General features: G+C 34.9%; 1 protein-coding gene across 5 annotated transcripts in view; it reads left to right on the top strand.

Annotated features, from left to right (window-relative positions):
• EFL1 (elongation factor like GTPase 1) overlaps positions 1–23842 on the top strand; it is a 152312-nt gene that overhangs the window by 781 nt on the left and 127689 nt on the right. For 3 of the 5 annotated variants that reach the window (XM_037911762.2, XM_037911763.2, XM_043524609.1), the window contains exons 2-12: positions 688–790; positions 2353–2420; positions 2572–2656; positions 7907–8040; positions 8729–8866; positions 9802–10016; positions 14251–14374; positions 15447–15523; positions 15665–15801; positions 17488–17610; positions 21498–21597. In XM_037911762.2, coding sequence (XP_037767690.1) covers positions 700–790; positions 2353–2420; positions 2572–2656; positions 7907–8040; positions 8729–8866; positions 9802–10016; positions 14251–14374; positions 15447–15523; positions 15665–15801; positions 17488–17610; positions 21498–21597 — 1292 coding nt within the window. In that variant the 5' untranslated portion in view covers positions 688–699. Of the gene's footprint in view, positions 1–61; positions 146–687; positions 791–2352; positions 2421–2571; positions 2657–7906; positions 8041–8728; positions 8867–9801; positions 10017–14250; positions 14375–15446; positions 15524–15664; positions 15802–17487; positions 17611–21497; positions 21598–23842 lie in introns of all 5 variants that reach the window. The other 2 variants (XM_043524610.1, XM_043524608.1) reach the window with 1 other exon arrangement.

Genomic DNA, 23842 nt, shown 5'->3' on the forward strand with positions numbered 1-23842 from the left:
TTAGTCTCTAAGGTGCCACAAGTACTCCTTTTCTTTTTTCTCTACTTTGTTGCTCTGCAAGACGCACATGATGAAGCTTACAAGCATCTAAGCACGTGTTACTTTACTCATGAGTGTTCCCACTGATGCCAATGGGACTACTTGCGTGAGTAAAGTTGCACGCTTGTTTAATTGTTTGCAGGATCAGGGCTTGCATAACTATCTGGGGAAACAGTCAAACATATTATTTATACAGAGTGCTGTCAAACACACAAAGTAAGCACACTGGAAAAAGAGAGATCCGTGATTCAATTATAGTCACCACAGGAATTGTTTTACCTATTTTTTTAAAGAGTGGTGGCTGCCAAATTTACACTGTCCCTTTAAATTCTGTGTGTGGTTCTGCTCAGTTTAAATGGACAGATTTCCACTGTGTATTTCTTGTATTTATAAACAAATACATGAAAAATGTATATGATTAAAAACTGAAAATTTGTCTTTCTGTTTGTAAATCTTTTTGGTATCTGATTTGGAGTGATTGGTGCTATAGAAACATAATTTATTAGCTACCTAAGTACTGCCCATGGATGGGTTTAGGTTAGTTGATATTTATATATAAACTAAACTATAAACACTTGTGTGTGCATTTAAAAAATTCAGATATTTCTTAAGTTATGCTAGTATAAAATGCTTTTTCCTTATTCACAGAAATAGGTAATCATGGTTCTCTCTAGTTTGGAGAAGATGATTGGACTCCAGAAAAAGCCTGCCAGTATCAGGAATATCTGTATACTGGCTCATGTGGACCATGGTAAGAGGGACTTTTTGCTATAAGCAGTCATTTAGAGATATGTTCTTATGTGTTCGGATTAAATTGTAAAAGAATATTTCTGTCATTTTGCTGAAGATAAGTGTTTCAAACCATTGATTTTTCATGTGTTTAAATTCATGGGTTCAGTTCAGGGCTGATTTGACCCTAGGCACAGGGCCACTGATAGTGAGAAGTCCTCCTAGAAGGCACCCCTGCAATCCTGCACCCTGTCCTATGGTGTTGGTGGTAAGCAACATAGCCCCTAAAGTGGACAGTAATGGCCAATAACGGGGCATCTCAACAACTGCTGGGTGATATGCTATTCATACTCCCCCTCCCCCTTACATAGCTGGCTGTGGAACTCTGGCTGTAACTTAAACCTTTAGTGGAGTGTGAATCTGCTGTAGGGTGCAGCACTGATCCCTGGTGAAAGGTGGTATAAATTGCCCCCCAACCTCACAACGCACTAGTGGCCAGTGGTATTACTTGTGAAAACTGCGCTCATCCATACTATTTGGGGGGAAAAAAATGAAAGGGAAAGTATAATGCAGTCAAGTGATGTCTCTTCACTCGCTGGATCAGCGTACATTGAAATCTGAAAAGTCCCTTTCTTCCCTTGGTATAGACTAACTGCCTTGCATTTTTGTGCCGAGGCAGGGTGGCATTAATGGCCGTGGGAGGGCTGCTACAATATGTGGCTTTTAAATGTGGGGAGTAGGCTATAATAAAAAAAACCAAAAAAACAAAAACCCTCCCAAGCCACATTGTAATAAAAGTAATCAAAACACATGTGTACATGGGACTAGGTTGTGTATGTGCATGCACACATTAAATGATATATGTGTTCCAGAAAATGAAGAACTTTGTTTAAAATTGGTTAACGTTACTCAAGTGCACATATGACCAACACAACCATATAAAAGCCAGGAAATCCCTAGTTAAGCCGAAAACTGTGAATTTACCTATCTTGCTTTCACTGCCCACCTAAGTTGTCTTTTCTTATGGCTTCTACGTAAAACATGGAACTTTGATCCTGTGGAGTGGTTAGAAATTAATATTTTTTTATTGTTTAGAATGTTTAATTGGTAGTGTGTTGTAGTAAATGGTAGGTGTCTATATAGTGTTTTTTTAGTTGATTTTTTTTTTTAATTGTGTTGTGCTGGATGATTAATGGAAGAAATATTTTGCTGTTTAAGTGGAAATAATTTGAAATAGTGTTTATTGTTTTGGGAGGTTATTGTTTAATAGTAGTGGTTGATCTTTATTTCCATGTTGTAATGAGGAGTTATGGTTGGGTTTTTGTTGTTGTTTCTTCAACATATTCTTTTGGTCACAGTTAAGGTTGCATGTTTTTTGTGGAGATGGAGATGAGAGGCATATCTTGTCAGAGGCAGATGTAGGTGATATTGAGTAACCATAACTGGTTTTTAATAAAGCATTTTTATTAATTTTTTTAAAGAAACCTGTGTGCCTGTTGATAGTTACTAGGTTGTAACAATATCAAGTTTGATAACCCATTGGTGTGTGTGTATTTAAACAAAGTCACTTATTTTTCTTTAAAGGCAAAACCACTCTAGCTGACTGTCTGATATCTAGCAATGGAATAATCTCCAATCGATTGGCAGGAAAGGTACAGTTATAATCTAATATAATTAATTAATGTCATTTTTGAGAGTTCCTACAAATTTTCTTCCAGACATACCCTTTCACATTTAAAAGAATAGCTTAGGAAAATATCTGTGTACAAATTTATCACCTCTTTTTGTGGTCTTTTATTTTAGCTGAGATATCTAGACAGTAGAGAAGATGAGCAGATCCGAGGAATTACTATGAAATCTAGTGCTATATCACTGCACTTTGAAAAAGGTAAGGTAGAGATGCTGCACAAAAATGTACAGACTACTGAGATTTTTTTTGCTTTGCTTTTCCTTCTATTAATTATCACTTCCAAGTTTTTTCCTGCAGTTAACTCCTGGATCTCTCCCTTAGGCCTTGGTTCTGCAGAGATTTACATTTTGCAACCTTGTGTTTTTAACAATTCTAATTAAAAAACATAACCACAGTTTTACTTCTCTGTGGTGCACATGCATTCATGAATTCAGTGGGACCCACTTGTGCTTAAAGTTCAGGATGTGAGAAAGTCTTTGGAGGATCAAGGCCTAAATGAGCCAGATGTAGACATTTATGAGTGATAACATGTATGAACATTGTGCAGCATATCTTTCTTCATCTTGGAGTCTGCTTTACAAGTGAATTTTGGAGGAAAGGATCTTTTTTTCTATAGCTCTTCATGCAAAAATGGCCACTGTATGCAAATATGTAACACGTAGCATAAATTTGTTGAAAACTGGTTAAGTGTTCATCACTTAAATCCCCTTTAAAGTTGAAATCTTTCTCTGCTGAAAGAAAAGGAATACTTGTGGCACCTTAGAGACTTCATCCGATGAAGTGAGCTGTAGCTCACGAAAGCTTATGCTCAAATAAATTTGTTAGTCTCTAAGGTGCCACAAGTACTCCTTTTCTTTTTGCGAATACCGACTAACACGGCTGCTACTCTGAAACCTTTCTCTGCTGAGTATTCCAAGAAGAATCATGTGGAAATGAAGTGTTCTTTCACTCCTACATGGTGGAAGCATGTTGATTGGAACAGTATTTGGGAAGTTTCTACCTCTAGTGTAAATGTTCTGTGGATGCCTGGAACTTCAGTTTTCATGCTATCTTTTATTTTAGAGGTGGAAGTGATGGGGAGGATGGTTCAGTCTCTGCTCCCAAAGTTGTGGAAACTTTCCATCATATGCACAGAAATAGTTTTTAATTAGCATTTTTATTTATCTAAGATTGCCGAACTCAGAAATAGCATCAGTTTTTTAAATAACTTGGCCACAATTTAGAACAATTAATTTCTTGATAGAATGATCGTAGGCAAATGCAACATTAGTACTATTTGATGGATATAGAGAATTTTCCCAGATTGGATAATTAGATTTTATTTCACTAAATTTAGTAAATGTTCACCTATGCTGAGTAAGTGATGCTGATATCTTAGCATCAGAGAGAGAAATGCTTGTTTTTTGTAGTAAAAACATGCCTACGTCTATTGATATAGAAGAAGTTACTCAAAAAAGTTTTGCCCACATTGATAATACATGAAACTAACCACACATTTCCCAACTGCTGACTCTTGAGAGCAATAGGAACGTCATTGGATGAGACCCAAATAGCTGCTGTTGCTCTGAGTTTGCTAATATTTGAACTTTCTCTTACCCTCTCCATGTTGTTTTTAGATATTATTCATTACAGTTACATTATTTTCCTTTGTCTCCTGGAATGGAAATGATGATGGGAAAATGTAAGAAGTGGGATTTGTTAAAGTTGGCCTTTGTAAGTGTGTGGGGTGAATTTTTGTACAAACCTGTATTTTGTATTTTCTTTTAAAAAGTACTACATTGTAGGATGATCGACTGTTCATTATCTTCCATATTTGTTCCCTGTATATTTTGGTTTTGATGTCTTGTTACTTTAAGTCCAAATGTTCCTATTTTTATTTTTCTAGTCCTCGGCCCTGAAACAATGGCATCAATGAACACCATCTTCTTTTGACCACTTCTCTAAGTACATCTGACTAATTCTGTAATAATTGCACACAGTCCTATTTAGAGTCTGCTATACTCTTATTTCAGGATGTCTGTTTGCCACAATGTTAGTTGTAGGTTTGGATAAGCTAAATTTGCCTGAGTGCCCTTTCTTCTTTCTCTCCCCCCATCTTCAAGTATGGGAGCGATTGGGCAGAGTAGATTTCTACCAGGCTGATATAGTAGAGCTAACTTTGAGAGATAAAATAAACACATGGGCACTAATAACCTATGTAAGCCTTTCCGTTTTAGTTACATTGTGATTATAAAGTAGTTGAGGGCAATGTGGGGTATGCAAGCATTGGAAGACATGGCTAGCTTTATGCTTGAATAGCATTGCCTTGCTTTTAATTTTTTTCCACTATCTTTATGCTCTTTAGCTTTTGTGCTGACATTTAGATTAATTCTTTTATTGCTTCTTTAACACAGAATTGGTTAGATTTTTATAAAACTGCATGCATCTTTTTCATTAGTATTTGTGACATTTTGAAAATAGAAATGTTGAACTCTCCACTTTAATTTCCTGTTCAGTTAGGGAGCAGTTTTAAACTAAGCTTTCAATGTCTCCATGAGGCATTTACTGGTGTCTCTGTAAAACAAGACAACTTTTCTGGGGAAAGTGGGAGACTGTTGTATTTACTTATTTTTGAATGACAACCAGAGAACTTCCAGACTGTGATTATTCTTTCTTCATCTTCCTGGTTTCAGTTTAACCATTTGGTTAAGGTGTTGGGGAATTGGCTCACTTGTGCTTAGATTGTCCATTTTGAAAAGAATAGCCATGAAAGAATTAAAAGACATTTCCGTGTATGTTGGTGTGAGGCTCCTGGCGTGTTTCCCCCAGCCCAGGAAGGACTAATGCCATGCCCACAATCTGTTCAGGCTCTTCCTTCTGGACATAGCTTTATTCTTTCCACCTAAAACTCATGAAGCTATTTCCCTGCCCAAAGCAGGCTTCAGGGGTCCAGAGGCCTTTCTTCTTGTCTGTCATCCCAGCTCTAGGGTTAGCCATAAGGGACCCATTTACTTCCAGCAGCTCCCCTACTCACGTAATCCACTAGTTGGCTTTTATAATCATTGGATTATAGTGATATCAATATTAATTGGGAGGTAGCCGATCAGTCTCAGGTGGGGAGGGCTCAACTCCCCTTAGAGGGCCAACTGTCCTTTGACAGTTGGTTTGAGCATTGTGAGATTTTGTGGATCTGTTACACAAAACCAGCTTTAAGATTAGAGTTTCATATGAAATTTAAAGAATCTCGATGTGTCTAACTCCACAAAACTAATGAAGAAGAATATATGAATTTGGTGCTAGCCTGCTGCAGAATTTGGAAATCTTGTTGGTAATTTTGTGATGTTTTATAGTATTTGAACATTTAGGGTTCTGGCTCAGACTTGTCTTTTTTAAAGTTACTTTAAAAACAACAATTTTCAATAAGAAAAATTCACTTCTGAATTTGGGATATCATGAGTTAAGCTTATCCCCATAAGTGATAGCTTCCTGTGTTTTATCTTTACATGCTGCAGTACCTACTGTCTTGACTCAGTTACAGAGAATAATTTTTGTTCCATTTAATTATAATTTAATGCAATAATAGTTAATATACATCACTTTTTATCAAAACATGTTCTTAAATATGCAGTCTGTTCTGTCCTAAACACATTTCTACAATTTTGGCCAAGCTAAAGAACTGGTTAGGAAATTCCTATAATTAAGTCATAGTATATAAAGAATAAACAGCTAAAAGCCAATGAAACTAATTATGTTTATTCTTTCGAAGTGCAATAACCATTGTTCAGGAGTAAAAGTGATACATAAACCAAATTTTTTTGACTTATCAAGGCATGATGAAGATTCCTGGCTAGCACATCTTGTTTAAGTGGTGTTGGGGCTGTTGTTAGTCTCTCTTGGCTTATCGAGGAGTATTGCATAACTAATTTTGTTGCATATTTGGATGTTGTCTTCAGAGACACATCTTATGCTGGAGCCACTGTTTTAGAGTGTGAATTTTTCTTGGTTGTTTAGGCATTAGCTGTTTGCTGATGAGTGTGGTTTGGATTTCTTATTTACAAATGTAGATTTGTTTTTTTTGTTTTAAATATTTATTTTTTGGTGGTCCTGATTCGTCTTGTGTATATTTTTGCTTTTGAGTGTATTTTCTCTTTCAACACAACTGCAGCTCTTCAACAAACTCATCTTTCTCCTCCACTTGTCCCATCCAACAGCAGTAGAATGGAGTGGGGAAAGGGTTCACGAGTCCTCAATTAAAAAACATTCTTTCTAGCTCAAGTTAAGTGCACCATTCGTATCAGGGTAAATGTCCTGACTGGGAGATCTGTTAGGCTGTGTGATAATCTCCTAGGAGTTGTAGTAGAGAAGACTTATCCTCCCAAGGTTAGTGTTAGAAGCTTTTCACTTGTGATGTGTAAAATGAAGTTGGACAAAACACTAGTGGTGAACAAACCTATGCTAATGGGGGGATTGGATTAGATGTCATAAGTCTTTTTCTTTTTTCTACCTAGTAGGTATATTAGAAATGAAAACTGCTGTAACTGGTTAGAATATTCTGCTATATTCTATATTTGTTTTCTTTCAGACTTTATTAAAGGAAGGTATTACAATATTAAATATATTACTATATCTGAAATAAAAATTTGGGTGGCTAGGTATGGAAGTTGTTCAATGTTCAGGTATATATTTTAAAGGGCAACTTTCAATAGTGAATGACTAAAATCTAAATTTTGTAAAAATAAAGTCTAACAGCATCATGCAAATGTTTTCTTTAAGCTTGAGGAAAACTTCTTTCAGTTATTATTATAGAAACATTCCCCTCCAGTGTTTGCAGACGTATTTTAATTTTGTGACTATACATGAAAATTAGAAATTGAAATGTAGTCGACCATATTGTCATTTCTAAGATGAGTAGAGTGCAAAAATGAACAAATGATGACAGTAGATTTAAAAAATTCTTCCATTTTTTAATAATCTAAAGATATACGCTAGTAATGCAGATAATGAAAATTGTTTTAAAAAAATGTAGCTTCTACCTTAAGTGATACTTCAGCAATTTATCTTTTAAGAGTAAAGGGTTGACTTTCATGGTGAGCTACTGTTAGTGTCTTTTAAACACAGATTTTAATATGGTTGTTCGGCGATTTGGCTATTGGCATTCCAAAATTGGTATGCTTTCTCCTGAGCTAGGTAAGACCAGATTTTCAAAGGTACTTAGTGCCTAAAGATGTAACTAGGCACCGATTGTGATTTGCAAAAGTACCTAAGCAGGAGTCATTGGGAGTTAAGTTCCTAACCTGCTTAGGCACTTTTGAAAATTCCACCATCTACATTTTTAGTTGTCTAAATATGTTTGACAATCAGGCTCCTGGTGTCCTTGCTAATATTAATGTCTATAGGTAAGTAATGAACATAGAAACTTTTATAGCAGTCACTTTGTGTATTTAAAAGTAAATTATTGTTTGATTCTAGGTGATCAGGAGTATCTCATTAATCTAATAGACTCCCCAGGGCATGTGGATTTCTCTTCAGAAGTATCAACTGCTGTCCGACTCTGTGATGGTTGTATCATAGTGCTGGATGCTGTGGAAGGAGTCTGTCCACAGGTGATATTTTAAAAAATGATTGAGAAAGGATGGAGATGAGACTAGACAAAAATGTTACTGTTTAGCTGTCTTAAATACATTAAACAGAAGAGACATACAAACCAATGGTCAGAATTTCTGTAAAATGCTACTCTCTCTTAATAAATTGTGTATTGCATATGAAGTCTGATTTACTGCTGAGTGATTGGGAGATTAACCATAGAATGTGTTCATGAATATGTGGTTGAGATACTGTTGCCTTGGTGTTGGAGATACAAGTACATGTTCTCACTGGCAATGGAATATTATTACACAGAAGAGATAAAAATAAAGGGGAGTATAGAGTGTTTTTTTAAAGGTTACATATTTTTCTTATTTTAGTGTATTTAAAGAGCAAAATTATCCAAAATAAAAGAATATCTCTAGTATATTTATCCTCCTATGATTATAAGGTTTTTTTGTAAGAAATGTTTTTAAAATTTACATTGCTATGAAAATGCTTACTATGGCATAATTCTGTAATAACTAACTCCATGTATTTTGGGATACAATCCACAGATGTTTAGAATCAGAAGTCGATAATGTATTTATTTAAATTTTGCTTCTAAACTTAGTGACTTTTTCTTTAACATTGTAAGTATTAATTTTGTGAAGTTAGGGTTTCCTTAACTCTTTCCTGCCTTTTTTAACACTTTCTTTCCCCTGCTAGACTCAAGCAGTTCTGCGACAAGCATGGCTAGAAAATATCCGTCCAGTCTTGGTGATTAATAAAATTGATCGTTTGATAGTGGAGCTCAAGTTAACTCCTCAGGAAGCATATTCTCACCTTAAGAATATCTTAGAACAGGTATGAGGCTTTACAGTGCAACATTAAGAGAACACCTTTTGTAGTTTTTTCCCCTTTTTCTCAATGCTCTAATTGCCACTTTCTGCCCTTTTTATTTGGACTAGAAGCAGTGCAAACTGTAGTGTGAGAGAACCAGTTTTCCCTACCTTCTGATAGTCATGCATTGTCTATTTTAATTAAACCTTTTTAAGAAAACATATGATTATTTAATACCTATTCCTCTTTATCTTTCTGGGCATTTATAATGTACAGAGCTCTGAAAAGAATATTGAGTTCTTCTCTACAAGTCAGCAGGAGGCATACTCACAGTGTTAATGGCATATCTCAGAGATTTGATCGATATAATACTATTTTTAAAACCCCTATTTACTGTGTATTTTGAGTTTTTTGGAGGCTGAAATAAGACTGTATTTATAATCTCAAAAATACTGACTGCCTGATTTGGGGTTGGAATTGTTAAATAGTCATCTTTAAATATTTAATTATAAATTGATTTCTCATTAATGGTTTGAGATAACTATTTACAGCTATTTCCTTATATGTCATATCTTCCTTTCCTTTTTTATTTATTTTACATATTGGAAATAACAATTCACCATTTCTCATTGTGAAAAAGGATACTTTTTTTTTAAAGCCGAGAACTAAATCACATTAAGACTAGATATGATTTGTGAAGTATTACAGACATGGGGTGAAATCCTGGTCCCACTGAATTCAGTGGGACAACTCCCATTGACTTCAGTGGGACCAGGATTTCATCCACAATGTCTATATGTAAACTTTTTTGCTAAGCTTAAGCAAACTGCCTTTGGATGTTTAAGCAACAGTCATATGATTAGATAATTGAAATCTTCTTTGTGAAAAGATTTCACAGGTTGGTTGCAGTGTTTTAGACACTAACTATAATTTTCTGTGGTTTTACATATGCTTCCTAGGTTAATGCAATCACTGGAGCTCTTTTCACCTCTAAAGTCTTAGAAGAAAGAGCTGAGAAAGAAACAGAAACTCAAGGGAATTCAGATTCTATACATGGAGATCAAGTTTATGACTGGAGTGCTGGCTTGGAAGATACTGATGATTCACATCTTTATTTCTCGCCAGACCTGGGGAATGTGGTATTTGCCAGTGCAATTGATGGTTGGGGCTTTGGGTAAGTAAATAAGTGTAGGATTTCATTAAAGTGTCATTTACCATATTTAATACTAAGGCAGCTGGAAAATCTTTTGAACTGGTCTAAATACTTTTTAGAGGTAACCATTTTGCATTTTCCTGTACATCCAATGGCATGTGAAAGCTGAATAGCTTTTTTTTCCAAAGTTTCAATTCATGACCTTGAAATAAATCACTATTTTGGTTCTTGACAGTTACAGTTTCGAGGATTTTATGTTCTTCCAAAAATATTTTCTTATACTATGATGGTTAGTTGCTGTCTTTCTTTTAGGTTTCTACATGCACACAAATTTCATATTTGTTTTCTTGTGACCTTCTATAAAGTTTTTTTTTTGTATTTCAGCAGATATTTGTAGATCAGTTACACAGTGATGGCAGAGATATTACATTAAATCATAAGAAATCAAGCATTAAACAGCTACAGAAAACATTATAGAATTCCATATTTCATAGTGTGTTGTTAAGGGCATATGTTTTTTGAATTTCTTTGCTTACGTTCTTATTAAGTGTCTGTTTTTAGCTTTTTGTTTCAGAAAGGGTAGGTGGGTCGTAATAAAGATTTGTAAACATTCTGATTGTTTACCACAAGGTGGAGTGCTTGTCTTTGTCTTTAACATGTACTTAAAGGGATACAACCCATTAATTTAGGTTCAAATTTTATATTTTTGGTGATGATTTGACAAAATTAAAATCTGTTTATTTTAAAAAAAAGTTAAATATATCTTGTTCATAAATGTTGGGTGAATGTAATACTTTTTGGTAAAAGCGATGCTATATATGATCTGATTGGCTAACTTCTTTTTTTTGTCACTTCTGTTCCCCTAATAGTTCCTTTGCAGATGGTTTGTATGCAAACATGTCAGAAAATCTATTTATTTTTCTAACACAAAGAGCTAGATGAAAAGAATATGGGAGGACCTCAGTCTTGAGAGTTTGACACTGGTGAAAACTCCCTGATATACTTTCAGGGAGCACTTGTCCTATATCATTCTTGATGTAAGTTTGATTCACACACAGAGAATGGTGTAGAACAAAGTTTATTTGACTTTGAGGGAAAAGTGTTCATAACAATCATTTATGTGGGAATTTTTAAGGCTAAATTGGATGGAAGTAGTTGAAAGGGGCACTGATTGAGATTGGAGCTGCAATTTATAATGAGCTCAAATATTTTTTCTCGGACACCGGTTTTGTGTATCGAGGTTTTTTGTGTGTGTGCTTTATTTCAAATCAGTTAACTTTTGATATGTAACTGTAACAAAATAGTATTTCTGTCTAGTAGAAAGTTTGATGGGTTTTTAAGCTTTATTGGTCACGTGACTGGTGATTAAATTAAGTGGATGTAAGGTAGGGAGTTGTGTTGGTCTGTTTTTACTTTAATGTTTACTTTGTATCTGCTGTGAGCTGGTTCTTGTGTGTTTAAAATTTAAGCTGGGGTGCCCAGAGCTTCGGATGTCAAGCTTTTGAAAGACTGAAATCTAAATAAATAATCACAAACTGATTTATTGTTGTTTAAGCTTCCCATGGTAGAAGGATTTAAGAATATGACCTGAGCTCATTTGTGCATTTGATACCTTGGTGTGCTAGAGAGGATAGAGAAGCTTTTTGATTATAATATGGCAGTACAATACAGACATAAGAAAAAGTTTGAAAATAGGCCCAAGTTTGTTTGCAAAAAGATAATACAACTCAATGTTAAGATTCCCCACAGGTTAATTTGATGGATTACTAAAATGTAGAAGCTTTTTCCTTTGGTTTTAAGACTTGAAATTCTTAGTGAATTATTTTGGGTTCTCCGTGTACAGGACAGTATTTCAGCCAAGGGAGCACTCCTGGAGCTCATGAGTCTTCTGTTGGAATCCTATTTGACTTAAGTCAACTTTTTTCATTCTTGAATCTATATATAAGTAATAGAATAGCTTCTGTTACTCTGTTCTCCGAAGTATACAGCATCCTACAACTTAAACAGAACAGTGATGGTGTTGTTTATAGTAGTTTCCTCATGCTGCTTATTCTGTAATTTTTCCGTCATCAGAAAAATGCTTTACTGTTTTTGCTAAAGTTGGATGAAAACTGTTTGATCCAAGGGACCATTCCTTTTTCTTTCTTTCTTTCTTTCTAAGTAGCTGGCATGGTCTGGTCTAGTGATGACAGTGGTAGAGTTTCCTTTAAATGAAAAAAGGAGCATTTTCTTCTTAATTAATCTCAGGAGGATCTGTCCAGGCTGCCAGCATGACCATCTGGTGAAATGTGGATCAATGAAGCATTTGCCTTAATCAAGGCAGGTTCTGGCTGTTATAATGTTTTGTGATACGATTCCTAAGGAGATTCCATGTTTTCATGGTAGAGTAAATGAAGTCATTATATAGTGTTAGCCAGATCCAGTGCAGTGAACGGTGCATCTGCTTTTCTCATCAAGTCCAGGTGTTGAAAGGATGCAGTAAATCTATATACAGCAGTCACTGACATACAACAAATCATGAGGGTTTTTTCCCTTCCAAAGCCTTAGGGTAAGCTGCTGAAAAAGGTACATTTTTGAAATTTTTTTATAGGCATAATTGTTGCTGGCTTGGACAGATTATTAATGTCTTTTGTTAGGAGTGTGAAGTCCTAATTAGAAGCTTTTACAGGTTCCGAAGATAGATTATCAGGTACCAATGTGGTATAAATATCATTGCCCTAATTTTATACACATGTATACATTTTTCTGTGTCTCCTCTCTGTATAAAATCTCACTTTTATTTCCTCTCTTTACAAGGGATAATGTACAAACTACAATGTGTAGAAATGAAATGTTTTACAATGATTATTTCTCTCTCCCTTCTTACTGTTTAAAGAGAGCTTTTTTTTGTGCACAGTGAACCAAATTAGAAGTCCAATTAGCAAGACTTGTTTGACTCAAAATAGATATATCCTTCTTGTTTGAATGTACTGGATAATTAAGTCATATAAATACCAAGAAAAACTGCTAAAAGTGTCACGTAAAAAGATTTATTTTATAAAATATAACATACTTTGCTTTTGGCCTTTTTCCATGAATGTATTTTTTGTATGGTCAGACAGTACAATAGTAGCGTGTATTCTAAAAATTTGGAAGCATATTCCATAAGTGCCAAAAGCAATATTGAAGAATATATGATCATGAAATCTATACTTAAAGAGAGATGTTTTCGTTTTATGGCTGACACAGCTTAACAAGATTTACATAGATCTTCCTGTGAGTATATTACTCAGGTGATCTATGATCTGTAGTAGCTATTGATTGATTTCTGGGTGGGAGTTAGGCCATTTAGGGCTAACATCTTAAGATCTACCTGTCTGAAAGAGTGGCTCTATTCCCTTTTGATATTACTGTACTGCAGAGATATTACTCCTCTGCAGTCCCGATGAGCAGAGGAGCCCAAGCTGGAGACTTCACAATATAAAAGAAAGGGAATTGCTGGTAGTGTTCTCAGCAAGGGGGTTTTAGAACTCACTCTCTTCCCTTGGTCTGAAATAGCCTGCATTTGTTGTCTTTCAGTGTCCACTGTAAAGCCCATTTATTCTCCCTTGCTGTTGAAACCATGTGAGGAACCATTATGCAGGTGTTAGGGTTTTTATTTAATTCTTTCTTTTTCCCTTGATATTGATGTGTATGGGAGTTAGGAGGAATTTTTGGAGTAGTTACAGCAGCTAATAGATTTGTTAAATTGTATCTATAAATATTGGCAAAGTCACGGGGAGCTGTGGATACGCGTTCTTTCTTTTTTTGTGTATATATAAAAATAATCAGTAGCATATCATAATCCTCACGTGGCTTTAGGTTTTAAGTTTGCAATTCTGGCCACGGACCCTAATTAAAAAACAACATGGTCCTCTCCGCAGAATAAATTTGAAATTCCTGACTTAATATGAATAATAATTTATGTTGTGTCATGTCACGTTGCAATGACCTTATACAAACATCAGTTACTTTAGTTAGGATACAGATTCAGACTTCAAGTTGGCCTTTATGTAAAAAAAAAAAAAAAAATGTTCAAACTAATACAGATGTATGTTAAATATTGTTATTTTTAAAATTAAGTGTCCTGAACTAAAGAGAAAACAAACTGTGGGGGTAAAATAGGGATGCAAGACTACTTAGATATGAATATCACATAAGTTGACACAGGCTTACATTGATAAGTGTAATGTTGTGCACACCAATTTGTATCAAGATAGATTTTTCTTTCTTTTAGCATTGAGCATTTTGCAAAACTGTATAGCCAAAAGATTGGAATCAAACATGCAGTACTTTTGAAGACCTTGTGGGGAGATTATTATCTAAATGCAAAGGCAAAGAAGATAATGAAGGGTGACCAGGTAATATAGCTGGGATACATGTAACTTTGAAGCTCCTTGTTGATCTTTTTTATTTGTTGGAAAGAAATTATAAGGTTTTCTGTCAAATATCCATGGGTAATAGATTATTTGAGCTGTAGCCTGATAGTCTCTAATTCCATTCCTCACAGTATGGCATGAAAATTCTGCCCTCAATATTTTTTAAAATTCATATTGCATAAATAGAAGTAATAGCCTCTCATTCATTGGGGCGGCTTTGCCTCAGGAGATTGGTGGTGAATCTGGCTATTGGAGGGATTCCTCTTGCACAAAGGAACCCTCAGATATCTTAGAGCCAGCATAACCCCTCCTACATGCCTCATTTCCATGCCCAACATACAGGGCATACCAGCAGCCAGGCATCAGGGTACAGAGATGCTAGCCATGCTTCTATAATGAAAGATGAGAGCTGGTAGGAGAGGAAGGGTGTGTAGGAGCCACTAAGGCAGTTCTATGCTATTTGTGGAGTCTTCCAGCTTTAGACCAGTTTTGCTCCAGGAAAGCATCATAAACGTACCCTCCCAGACTAGAGATTATTGCCTCATTAGTCACTCCATTGCTTCATGGAGTGAATATGGTATTTTTAGCCTATGAAGACCATGGCTGGGAATCTTCAGTTCTCTTGTATGAAGTATTTCCACTATTAAACCTGGGAGAGCAGAGCAGTTTCTCTCCCTCTTCATTTAATATAGTTTTTCTTCTGTCTGTAGAAGTGAGAATTAATACTTATTAAGTATAACCAGACTCAGGACAGGCATGATCAGTATTGATAAGTCTCTCTTATTAAAAATTAAACCTTTCGTCCTTTGACTTTTTTGATGGCATGTGGTCCAGTAATTTACTCCATCCAAATTTGATTAAGCTGTTGATTTACCTCACTTTATATACAGACAGATTAACAACAGATTTCATCTAATATGACTAGTTTTAAACACTACTTATGGAGGTTGGTAGTTTAATCATACAGACCTATTCATTGTGAAACTGATCAATGCTAAGCTATCGGCTATGTAATGTTTATTGAAGCTCCTAAATACTGTGTGTGCTCTTCTAGTCAAAAGGAAAGAAACCTCTGTTCGTGCAACTGGTGTTGGACAACATCTGGAGTCTATATGAAGCTGTCCTGAAAAGGTAGGAGAAGTCCCAATGTTCTCTTTGAATCCTTTTCACATGCTTTTTGCAGAGATGAAGATTCTTGAAATATTCTGATTATCACAATCAAATACTGTAGATGCTTGTGACACATCATTCTGCTGCTGTTTTTTTCCATAGAGACAAAGAGAAAATAGATAAAATTGTCACCTCTTTGGGATTGAAAATTGGTGCACGTGAGTCACATCATGCGGATCCTAAAGTTCATCTCAATGCCATTTGCAGTCAATGGTTACCCATATCCCAGGCAGTGCTCTGTATCCTTAAGAAAAAAGCTATTTGGTTGTTTACCAGCAGTTCTTAGACTTCAAAGGGTTACCTATGTATTTTTGTATAATTTGTGTAAAATGTTTTTTTAAAAAAAGGTATCACCTAGAAATCTAGTTTTATACATCTTTGTCTTTTTAACTAGTATAGTGGTTCTCAAACTTTTGTACTGGTGACCCCTTTCAAATAGCAAGCCTCTGAGTGCGATCCCCCTTATAAATTAAAAACACTGTTTTTATATATTTAACACCATTATAAATGCTGGATGCAAAGCAGGGTTTGGGGTGGAGGCTGATAGCTCGTGACCCCCCATGTAATAACCTCACGACCCACTGAGGGGTCCTGACCACCAGTTTGAGAACCCCTGAACTAATATATGTGATTATAAAAATGTAGTTGAAGGCATTCTCCCTCCCATCCCCTTCTTCCAAGATAGCTGTTCTTTATAGTTTTTCCCTCTCCCCTTGTGCAGGTGCTCAAGAGAAACTGCACTGTAGTTAACTCTTTGTTTAATGGGCCCAGATAGTTTTCCTGCAGCTATCACAACATGGAATATGATGTGTACCAGAATCACGGCACACTGGGAAATAATTTGTAATGGTGCCCACTGTATATCGAACAGTTGACTATAATTATTTGAAAAGAAGCTAATAAGTTAATCAAGCTGGTGTTTATGTTAAAAAAAAAAAAAGTCATTTTTTTCCAAAAAGAGATCATGTTTAGCCATATTTTGCAAGTTAAACACTTTTGCTTTCTGATGCTGGGAGGACTTACTGATGTCAAAAGTTGCTCCAGTCTTCCAAGAACTTGTTTCAGTGGTTATTCTGTTGGCAAGGGAGGATGTCTTGGAACTGCAATAAATTCCCGTTAGTTTCATCTAATAATTTAGTCTACTTTATCAGTTCAATACCCTCTTAGTTCTTTCTTTTCCTGTTACTTTTTTCTAGTAAGCTGCATTTTTGTCAAGTCACTTTGTAGATCTTGTCCATTAATTATCCATATAAAATTTTTCTAAATTCTGTATCTGTTGTGGACTAGTTAGTGAGACATGTGAACATGGCATCTCTCTCCATGGAGTCATCTTTCCCTACATGTCTTCCATTTCTGATTCAGCTTCTCACCAGGGTTACACTCCGTATCGGTTCTAGTTTCAATTCTATTTTGTCACCACTGGAAGTGGTTTTGTTCCTTTGTAATCTGATGTTTGCTGATATAGTCCTAATGAATTTAAAAAAATCTTACCTGTTGTGTTTTCAGTCTGTTTCCCTTATTGATAAAATGATTGAGATTTAAATTTAAAGCAGTTTATACTATCCAAATAAATATACTGATTGACCTATTTTCTCTGTTCTAATATTCAGTGACATTAAAGTACTTAATCTCTGATTTCCACCATCTTGGTGTTCCTGCATGTATGCGTACATTTAAAAAAAAATAATTTTATGAAGTTTTTTGAGGTCAGATGGGCTTACAATATGCTTCTGTTTTGTGGTTTATTTGATCATAAATATATATATTTTAAAAAGTCTTTTTTTTTGAAGGATTACTACATTGGCAGTTGGTGCACACAAATGGTAACATTTTTGATAAATACAATATCTGACGCATATACCTAATTTCTAGTTAATAAAGAATCGTATATGAAGTTTCTGTACATCCTTAACAAAGTGCTTTAGCTATGGTGTGTAGTAAACTTCCCAGTCCTCTTGATATTACTGTTGAGAGGGTAGAGAAGTTGATGTGTGTTGGAGCTAGAACTTTTGATTCTCTACCCCCAGAAACTCAAGAACTGAAAAAGGGTAAGTAAATGTTCTCTCAACAGCTTGAAAATGTCAAGTTTTTTTTAAATGCGCTCATCATATCTGTCTTTAAGTATCTGTATAACCTCTGCTTTGCCACTGTCATTTAGTGTACATGCTGTTGTTCACCAGATCTTTGATTATGCTGTGCTAGAGTATTAGGCATCTTATTTTATTGTTCAGTATGTTTTTGAGACCGTGTGTATTGCATGGCTTTTCGACCCCCTCAGGTTGCAAATAGAGTATATTGATGGCTTGAAATTATGTGTACAGGGTTTTGAGAGAAGGGTAGGAGGTAAGCATTGTCTCCTGTTGTCTAGAACTAAATGCAAATGTAATGGAGAGGGAATTGACTGCTATACCAAGTTAAATATATAGTCACTAGGTGTTGTGATGGGGTCAGGTCACAAGAAAGTGATAGAAAGCAGATGTATTAGCCCCAGGTTAAGTAGGTCCCTTTTCCCTGGATAAGGTAACAGGGAAGGTTCCAGAACAATCAGGAACTTTCCAGAAACAATTAAGGCAGACAGTCTGATTAGAACACCTGCAGCCAATCAAGAAGCTACTAGAATCAATTAAGACAGGCTAATCAGGGCTGCCGTGAACCTCTGAGGTGAGCAAATCCGCCAATAAGCACAGAACCCACCAAGGCAGAGGAGGAACTTTGTCACAATGTTTAAACTTGGATCTGATGTTTATAGGTATATTGATCAGCTATGCCCATCTGATGTTATCATAGTGTAAAAATCATGTTCAGTTGAATTGGCTGTGTCTTTAAATAACCTTTAAATCTGTGTTAGAACAAATTAGTCTAGCGTACCCTAGTAACGTGTGGAAAGGTAGTCTAGCAGGCTCATCTTCACCTGTTTCCGTGGGAAACTGTTGTTCATAACAAAGAAAGCTGTTCCGTTGAGTCTGTACAGGCAGTAACTTCATCGTAGAAAGCTTGAAGATAGCATTAAGAATTTAAACCATGATTACATATGGATTTATTATTGAGAAAATGCTTCATTATTTATTTTAAAAATAGTGTGGAAATTAATTCTGGCATTTGAATGGGGAAACCTTTTTTGTACTGAGTGTTGCAGATGTCCATTAAGAATAGTTATGACTTATCTGTATAGGAGGACATTTGATCAGTTAATAGTTGTCAGTTCTAGGTGTGTGTTTGTCTTTTAAACTTTTTAGTTTTGTGACAATCTGCTGTGGTATATCATCTAAAAAATACAGCAACACTCACAAGGTCATCTTCAGCCAAACAAAATACTTATAAAACATTCTACTTGAGTGTAATCTGGTCACACACAATTGGAAAATTAGGCAAAAAACAAAACAAAAAACAGAAAAAATGAGGACTTATGCATCATTTGCTTTCCTACATTTTAAACATTGTACATAATATTGGTGAAATACTTACATAACTTCATTTCTTAAAATGTAATCTAGATTTCGTAATTTTACTATTTTGGCAGAATGATCAGAGAGATTACTAAATGAAAGATTAACTGGGCAACAACTTAGTTTCCCGTCCTCGTGAGAGAGTCCAGAGCAGTTGTGAAATCTTGATCCCATTGAAGCCAATGGAAATTTTGCCATAAACTTCAGTGGGGCGAGGATTTCACCTCAGGTTCTCGCAGCACTACCAACCTCAACCAAACTATTTCTTCTTTGAAGAACCATATCACCAATAACCACAGATCTTACTAATGGATGGAACAGATGTTGGGTTTCTGAAGCTCTGTAAGCAAAGTATGTCAAGACTGATATCAGCACTGAGTTCAGAACTATTAAAAATAACAGGAACTAGAATGACCCAAGTTCAATAATTACGCTCAGATAAAGGCAGTAATAGAAGAGCTATTAGGAGCTATACATGATTTTAAGCTTACAGACTAATCATGAGCTCACATATGAACAAGCACATAGTGGTCCTAATCCTGCAAGTGCCTCTACATGTACAGATCCCCGTGTCTGTGCATAGCTACATTGGAGTCAGTGGGGCTCTGCATTTGTACGGGATCACGTACATGGAAGCTCTTGCAGGATTGGGGCTTGATAGTGAGGCAGTCCTAAAATTCTTTTGTACAGATAACATATTGACTGCGTGCTGCTTTTCTTTGAGAATTGGAAGCCATGCTGATTCTGTTAAATATGAGAGATCTTTCCATGTGATTATTTTTCTTCCCTCCTTCTATCCCCTACCCTCACAAATGGTGGGCATCTGTGAATGTCAGTGCTTTACCCCAAAATAGACAGTGCTAATGATCCACCAGATTTCAAATTAACAATCAAAAATAGTTTAATGGGAAGAAAATACGTTTGTCCAGGTTAATGTTTGCTAATCTGTGATCAAAATAATTTATCCTGGAGAAAACTGATTCCCACATATATTTCCACTTCACAACTAAACTACATTACTAAATTTTGAAACGAAATTGAAGGGGTATAACTCACTCTTAATACATGTTTGAATTAAAGATACGGACAGAAATTATGGATGTCTTGAAAGGGTAATTAACAAATCTTTGTTTTTTCTGATAGAGCTGGAGATGGTGAAGTTGTATTAAATATTGAACAGAGTTGAAAATCAAAGTTGAAAAATATTAAAAATGACACTGGTTAGATATAATGCCAAGTACATATGTGACCATGCCCTCTCCAGGAAGGAAATTTCAATAGAAAACATCTTATTTTCCCCCTACATTCTAGTAATCCTAAAGAAAATGTAATCAGATTTTTCAGCTTTCTGTAGGAAAGGATGTAATCAAATAGGAAACCACACATTTTTGGGTTGTGTGAAAAGTTTGATTTGCATTGGACCCATGTTTATTACAGAATACGATTGTAACACAATTTAATAAAAAAGATCCCCTCTGTTCTGCTTTAGGAAGTATTCCAGATATATTCAAATATATTGACCACCATAAGCCACATTGAACATTATGGCAATAAAAGTTAATCAGAGGAAATCTCCTCATTGTTATGTCTCTTGATTGTTTTCAGTTATGAAAATACAATTGTATTCCTAGTTATTTTAGTGAGTGTTTTATTGCTTCATAGTAATAGTCCTGTAGGTTGTTTGGCCAAATAATTTACAGGGTGTTTTCTGACTATATCAGGTCAAGAGAAGAGTTAGTTTTCCATGTTTATAAGTTGGTCAGAGGAATTTGTTATTTTGTTTACCATTTGACACTGGTTTTTACCAGTTAAAGAAAAATTACTGTAGATATACAAAATGTGCTCAGAGATGTACAAAAATAAATGTAAAGGTAGTTGTAGTGTCATGGAACTCATTTACAATGGTCTCAAAAGTACAGAATTTGAAAAGAGGGAAATAACATACAAACACCTCGTATTGAGGTTTTAGGTCAGTCATCCTGCAAGGAGCTCCATGTTTGCTGGACTCCCATTAAAATCAGTGGAGATTCATGCAGACACTGACATCCAGTTCATTTATAGCTACTTGGAGGACCATGGCCTTACTTTTGAAAGAAATAAAAGAACTTGAGACAGTACGCTAGATGGTTCAGCATTCTACTGTTAAATTGTGCCTTCTTTTTCAATCTAATCTAAACCAACGTCCTAAATGTTATTTTGGTATTTTAAGATTATTTCATTTTATTTGAGTGTTTGTAACTTGTCATCCATTACTCAGAATTTTCATTTTCACAAATTTTGTCCCCTTCTGATTTCATGTTGTGGAACAGACTTGAAGGTATAAGCAAACTTATTGAATATTAATGCTAAATCAGTGTCCCCCTGCTCCTGTTAATTTACCCTTTGACATGTTCAGAAAGAAAAAGTATGTATAATGCATAAAAAAAATAGACATCTTGTATCCACAGTTTTGGAAAATTGCCTCATCATTTCCTTTCACATTTGTTTAGTGTTCATGAAATGCAGCAGTGAAGACACAGCCCCAGTCATTGTCTTTGTTTCCAAAATGTTTGCAATTGACGCTAAAACATTACCACACAACAAACCAAGGTAAGAAAAATGTGCCACTCGGCCATCATCCACATTGATAACACTAGATACCTCCAACTAAGGTTCCATCACTCCAATGTAAAGTTATAATGAAAGTTTTGATAGATTGCTTTTGGTGTAAGGAAGTTATTCATTATTCTTTGAAATAATATCAAGTGGTTTAAACAAGGAGAAGGAGCACTAAATAAATTTAAGAATGACTCTTTTGCTTCATGTTTCATTTTGAAAATTTAGTGTACATGTTGATTGATTTAAATCTTTTGTCAAAATCTAAAAAGTACTCTTATTATTTGGAAAACAACATTATTACTCAAAAGCCCATCACGATACCTATATTGCTCATTATTATTCAAAGATCACTGTCTGGTAACATGTTTCTCTGACACCCTTTTGTTGTGACAGTGGAGTGCTTTAGATGAAACTGACTCAAATAATTTATCAGATTCTATTAAGAGGAACTACATTTCCTTGAGACATTCATAATAATGGGATTAGTTGTAACCTTTAATCTCTGTAAATCTCTAGGGCATTTTAAATAGTTTACAACTCTATTAAGTAGCCTCTTCATATCTGTATGATTGTGAATACTAGGACTGCTTTTTTCAGAATGAATGAATATAGATGTGGAAAAGCATTTAAGAAAATACTTGTCCTCTTACTATATTAGATCTTTGCCTATTACTGTTTCACTTAGTCTTCATATGCTGAAACTCGCTTACTTAATGGAATTTGGTGTGGCTTATTGCCATGTTTAATGTTTGAAAATTAGGACTACTATCTCTATGGTTTTTACACACAGACAATTCATTGATGCTAAAATCTCACATGAACTTTCTTTCCTTTATATTGTGATCTAACAAAATCTTCTAGACAACATTTTAAGTCTTTTTATATTTTCTGAATGTTTTATGGTATATTTTCCTAGTTGGAGATTATTTTAAATCTGCATTTGAGTCTGAATTGGCAATGAAATTGTTTGTGTAACCACAGTTTTGTAATTCTGTAATTAAATATTTTTATTTTCTCCACATGTTCATTTGTAAACACTGATAAAGAATTCAGTACACAGTTTTGTAATTTACAGTCTCTACATTTTCATTTTTTGCCCTATCCAGCCTAAAAAAGAGGTATAATAGCAGTGAATTAAGCAAACCATTTTTCTCTTGTCATATTTATTTTTCAAGGAGGCCCTAAAAACTTCAGTTTGATCATAAGGTTAACTATTTCTAAATGTGTTTTGCATTTCTAACATTGTGAGATGCAGAAACATCACAGTTGTAATATATAGTATTTGAGTGATCATTTTAATATATTCCATTCAGCATTAGACTTAATATAGCTATAGATTTAATATAGTTACCTGGATATTATGCAAAAAAGATTTGTTTATGATCGACTGCTGAGAGTTTCGGAACTTTATAAGAAAAAAATACTTGGTTTTAAGCTGTAATTTTGGTTGTGAGAATACCAATTAGCACAATTACATTTAAGCTGATTACACAGTTGATTTTTCAAGAACTCAAATGCTTAATTGCCAAAATAACCTCCAGATGAAGGCAATATAAAATCTTCCCTTTCCAGCACACAGATACATTTCCTTTCCTGAAAATAGATACATTTTCTGAAACAAGTTTGAGATGAGATGTTTGACTACATTTTTAAAATGAATTATTGGCTGGTGATGTGCAAAGAGAGCTATGCTATTAGCGTCTTCTGTTTTTTCAGGTATTATGCTTATAAAGTATTTTCCTTTAGATTATGTCGATTTGAATAGTCATTCACAAATGGGAATGATGCATTGGATTTATGGAGAATGAATTTGAACACTAGATGGTGCTGTTCTGTTTATTATTTCATTGGATACAAATCATATCTAGTGCATGTTTTTTTCATATCTGTGATGTAATTTACCAACTTTGTCGTCTTCTTAGTCTTAACTTTTAATTAACATTCATTGTGGCTATTTTTTCTTCCATTCCATGAGAAGGCACCTTTCTCAGCCTGCTTTACAAATATAGCCCACACACTATGTAGAGTCCAAACCTTAGATATTTTCTACCTAGTGAGCCAATTGTGCCACTCCAATATCTGAGTGGAATAATTAGAAAGAAGAGCCCACTTTCACAGCAGGATCAAAACCTGTTTACGAAATGGGGGTGTTTCAGACAAATGCTGTCAGTTTTTACACAAGCGGATCACAAAAGGCCAAAACATTAATAAGCTAGTTTTAATTTCAAATTTCTGG

This window comes from Chelonia mydas, chromosome 10 (assembly GCF_015237465.2).
Source record: "Chelonia mydas isolate rCheMyd1 chromosome 10, rCheMyd1.pri.v2, whole genome shotgun sequence".
Classification (NCBI taxonomy): Eukaryota; Metazoa; Chordata; order Testudines; family Cheloniidae; genus Chelonia; species Chelonia mydas.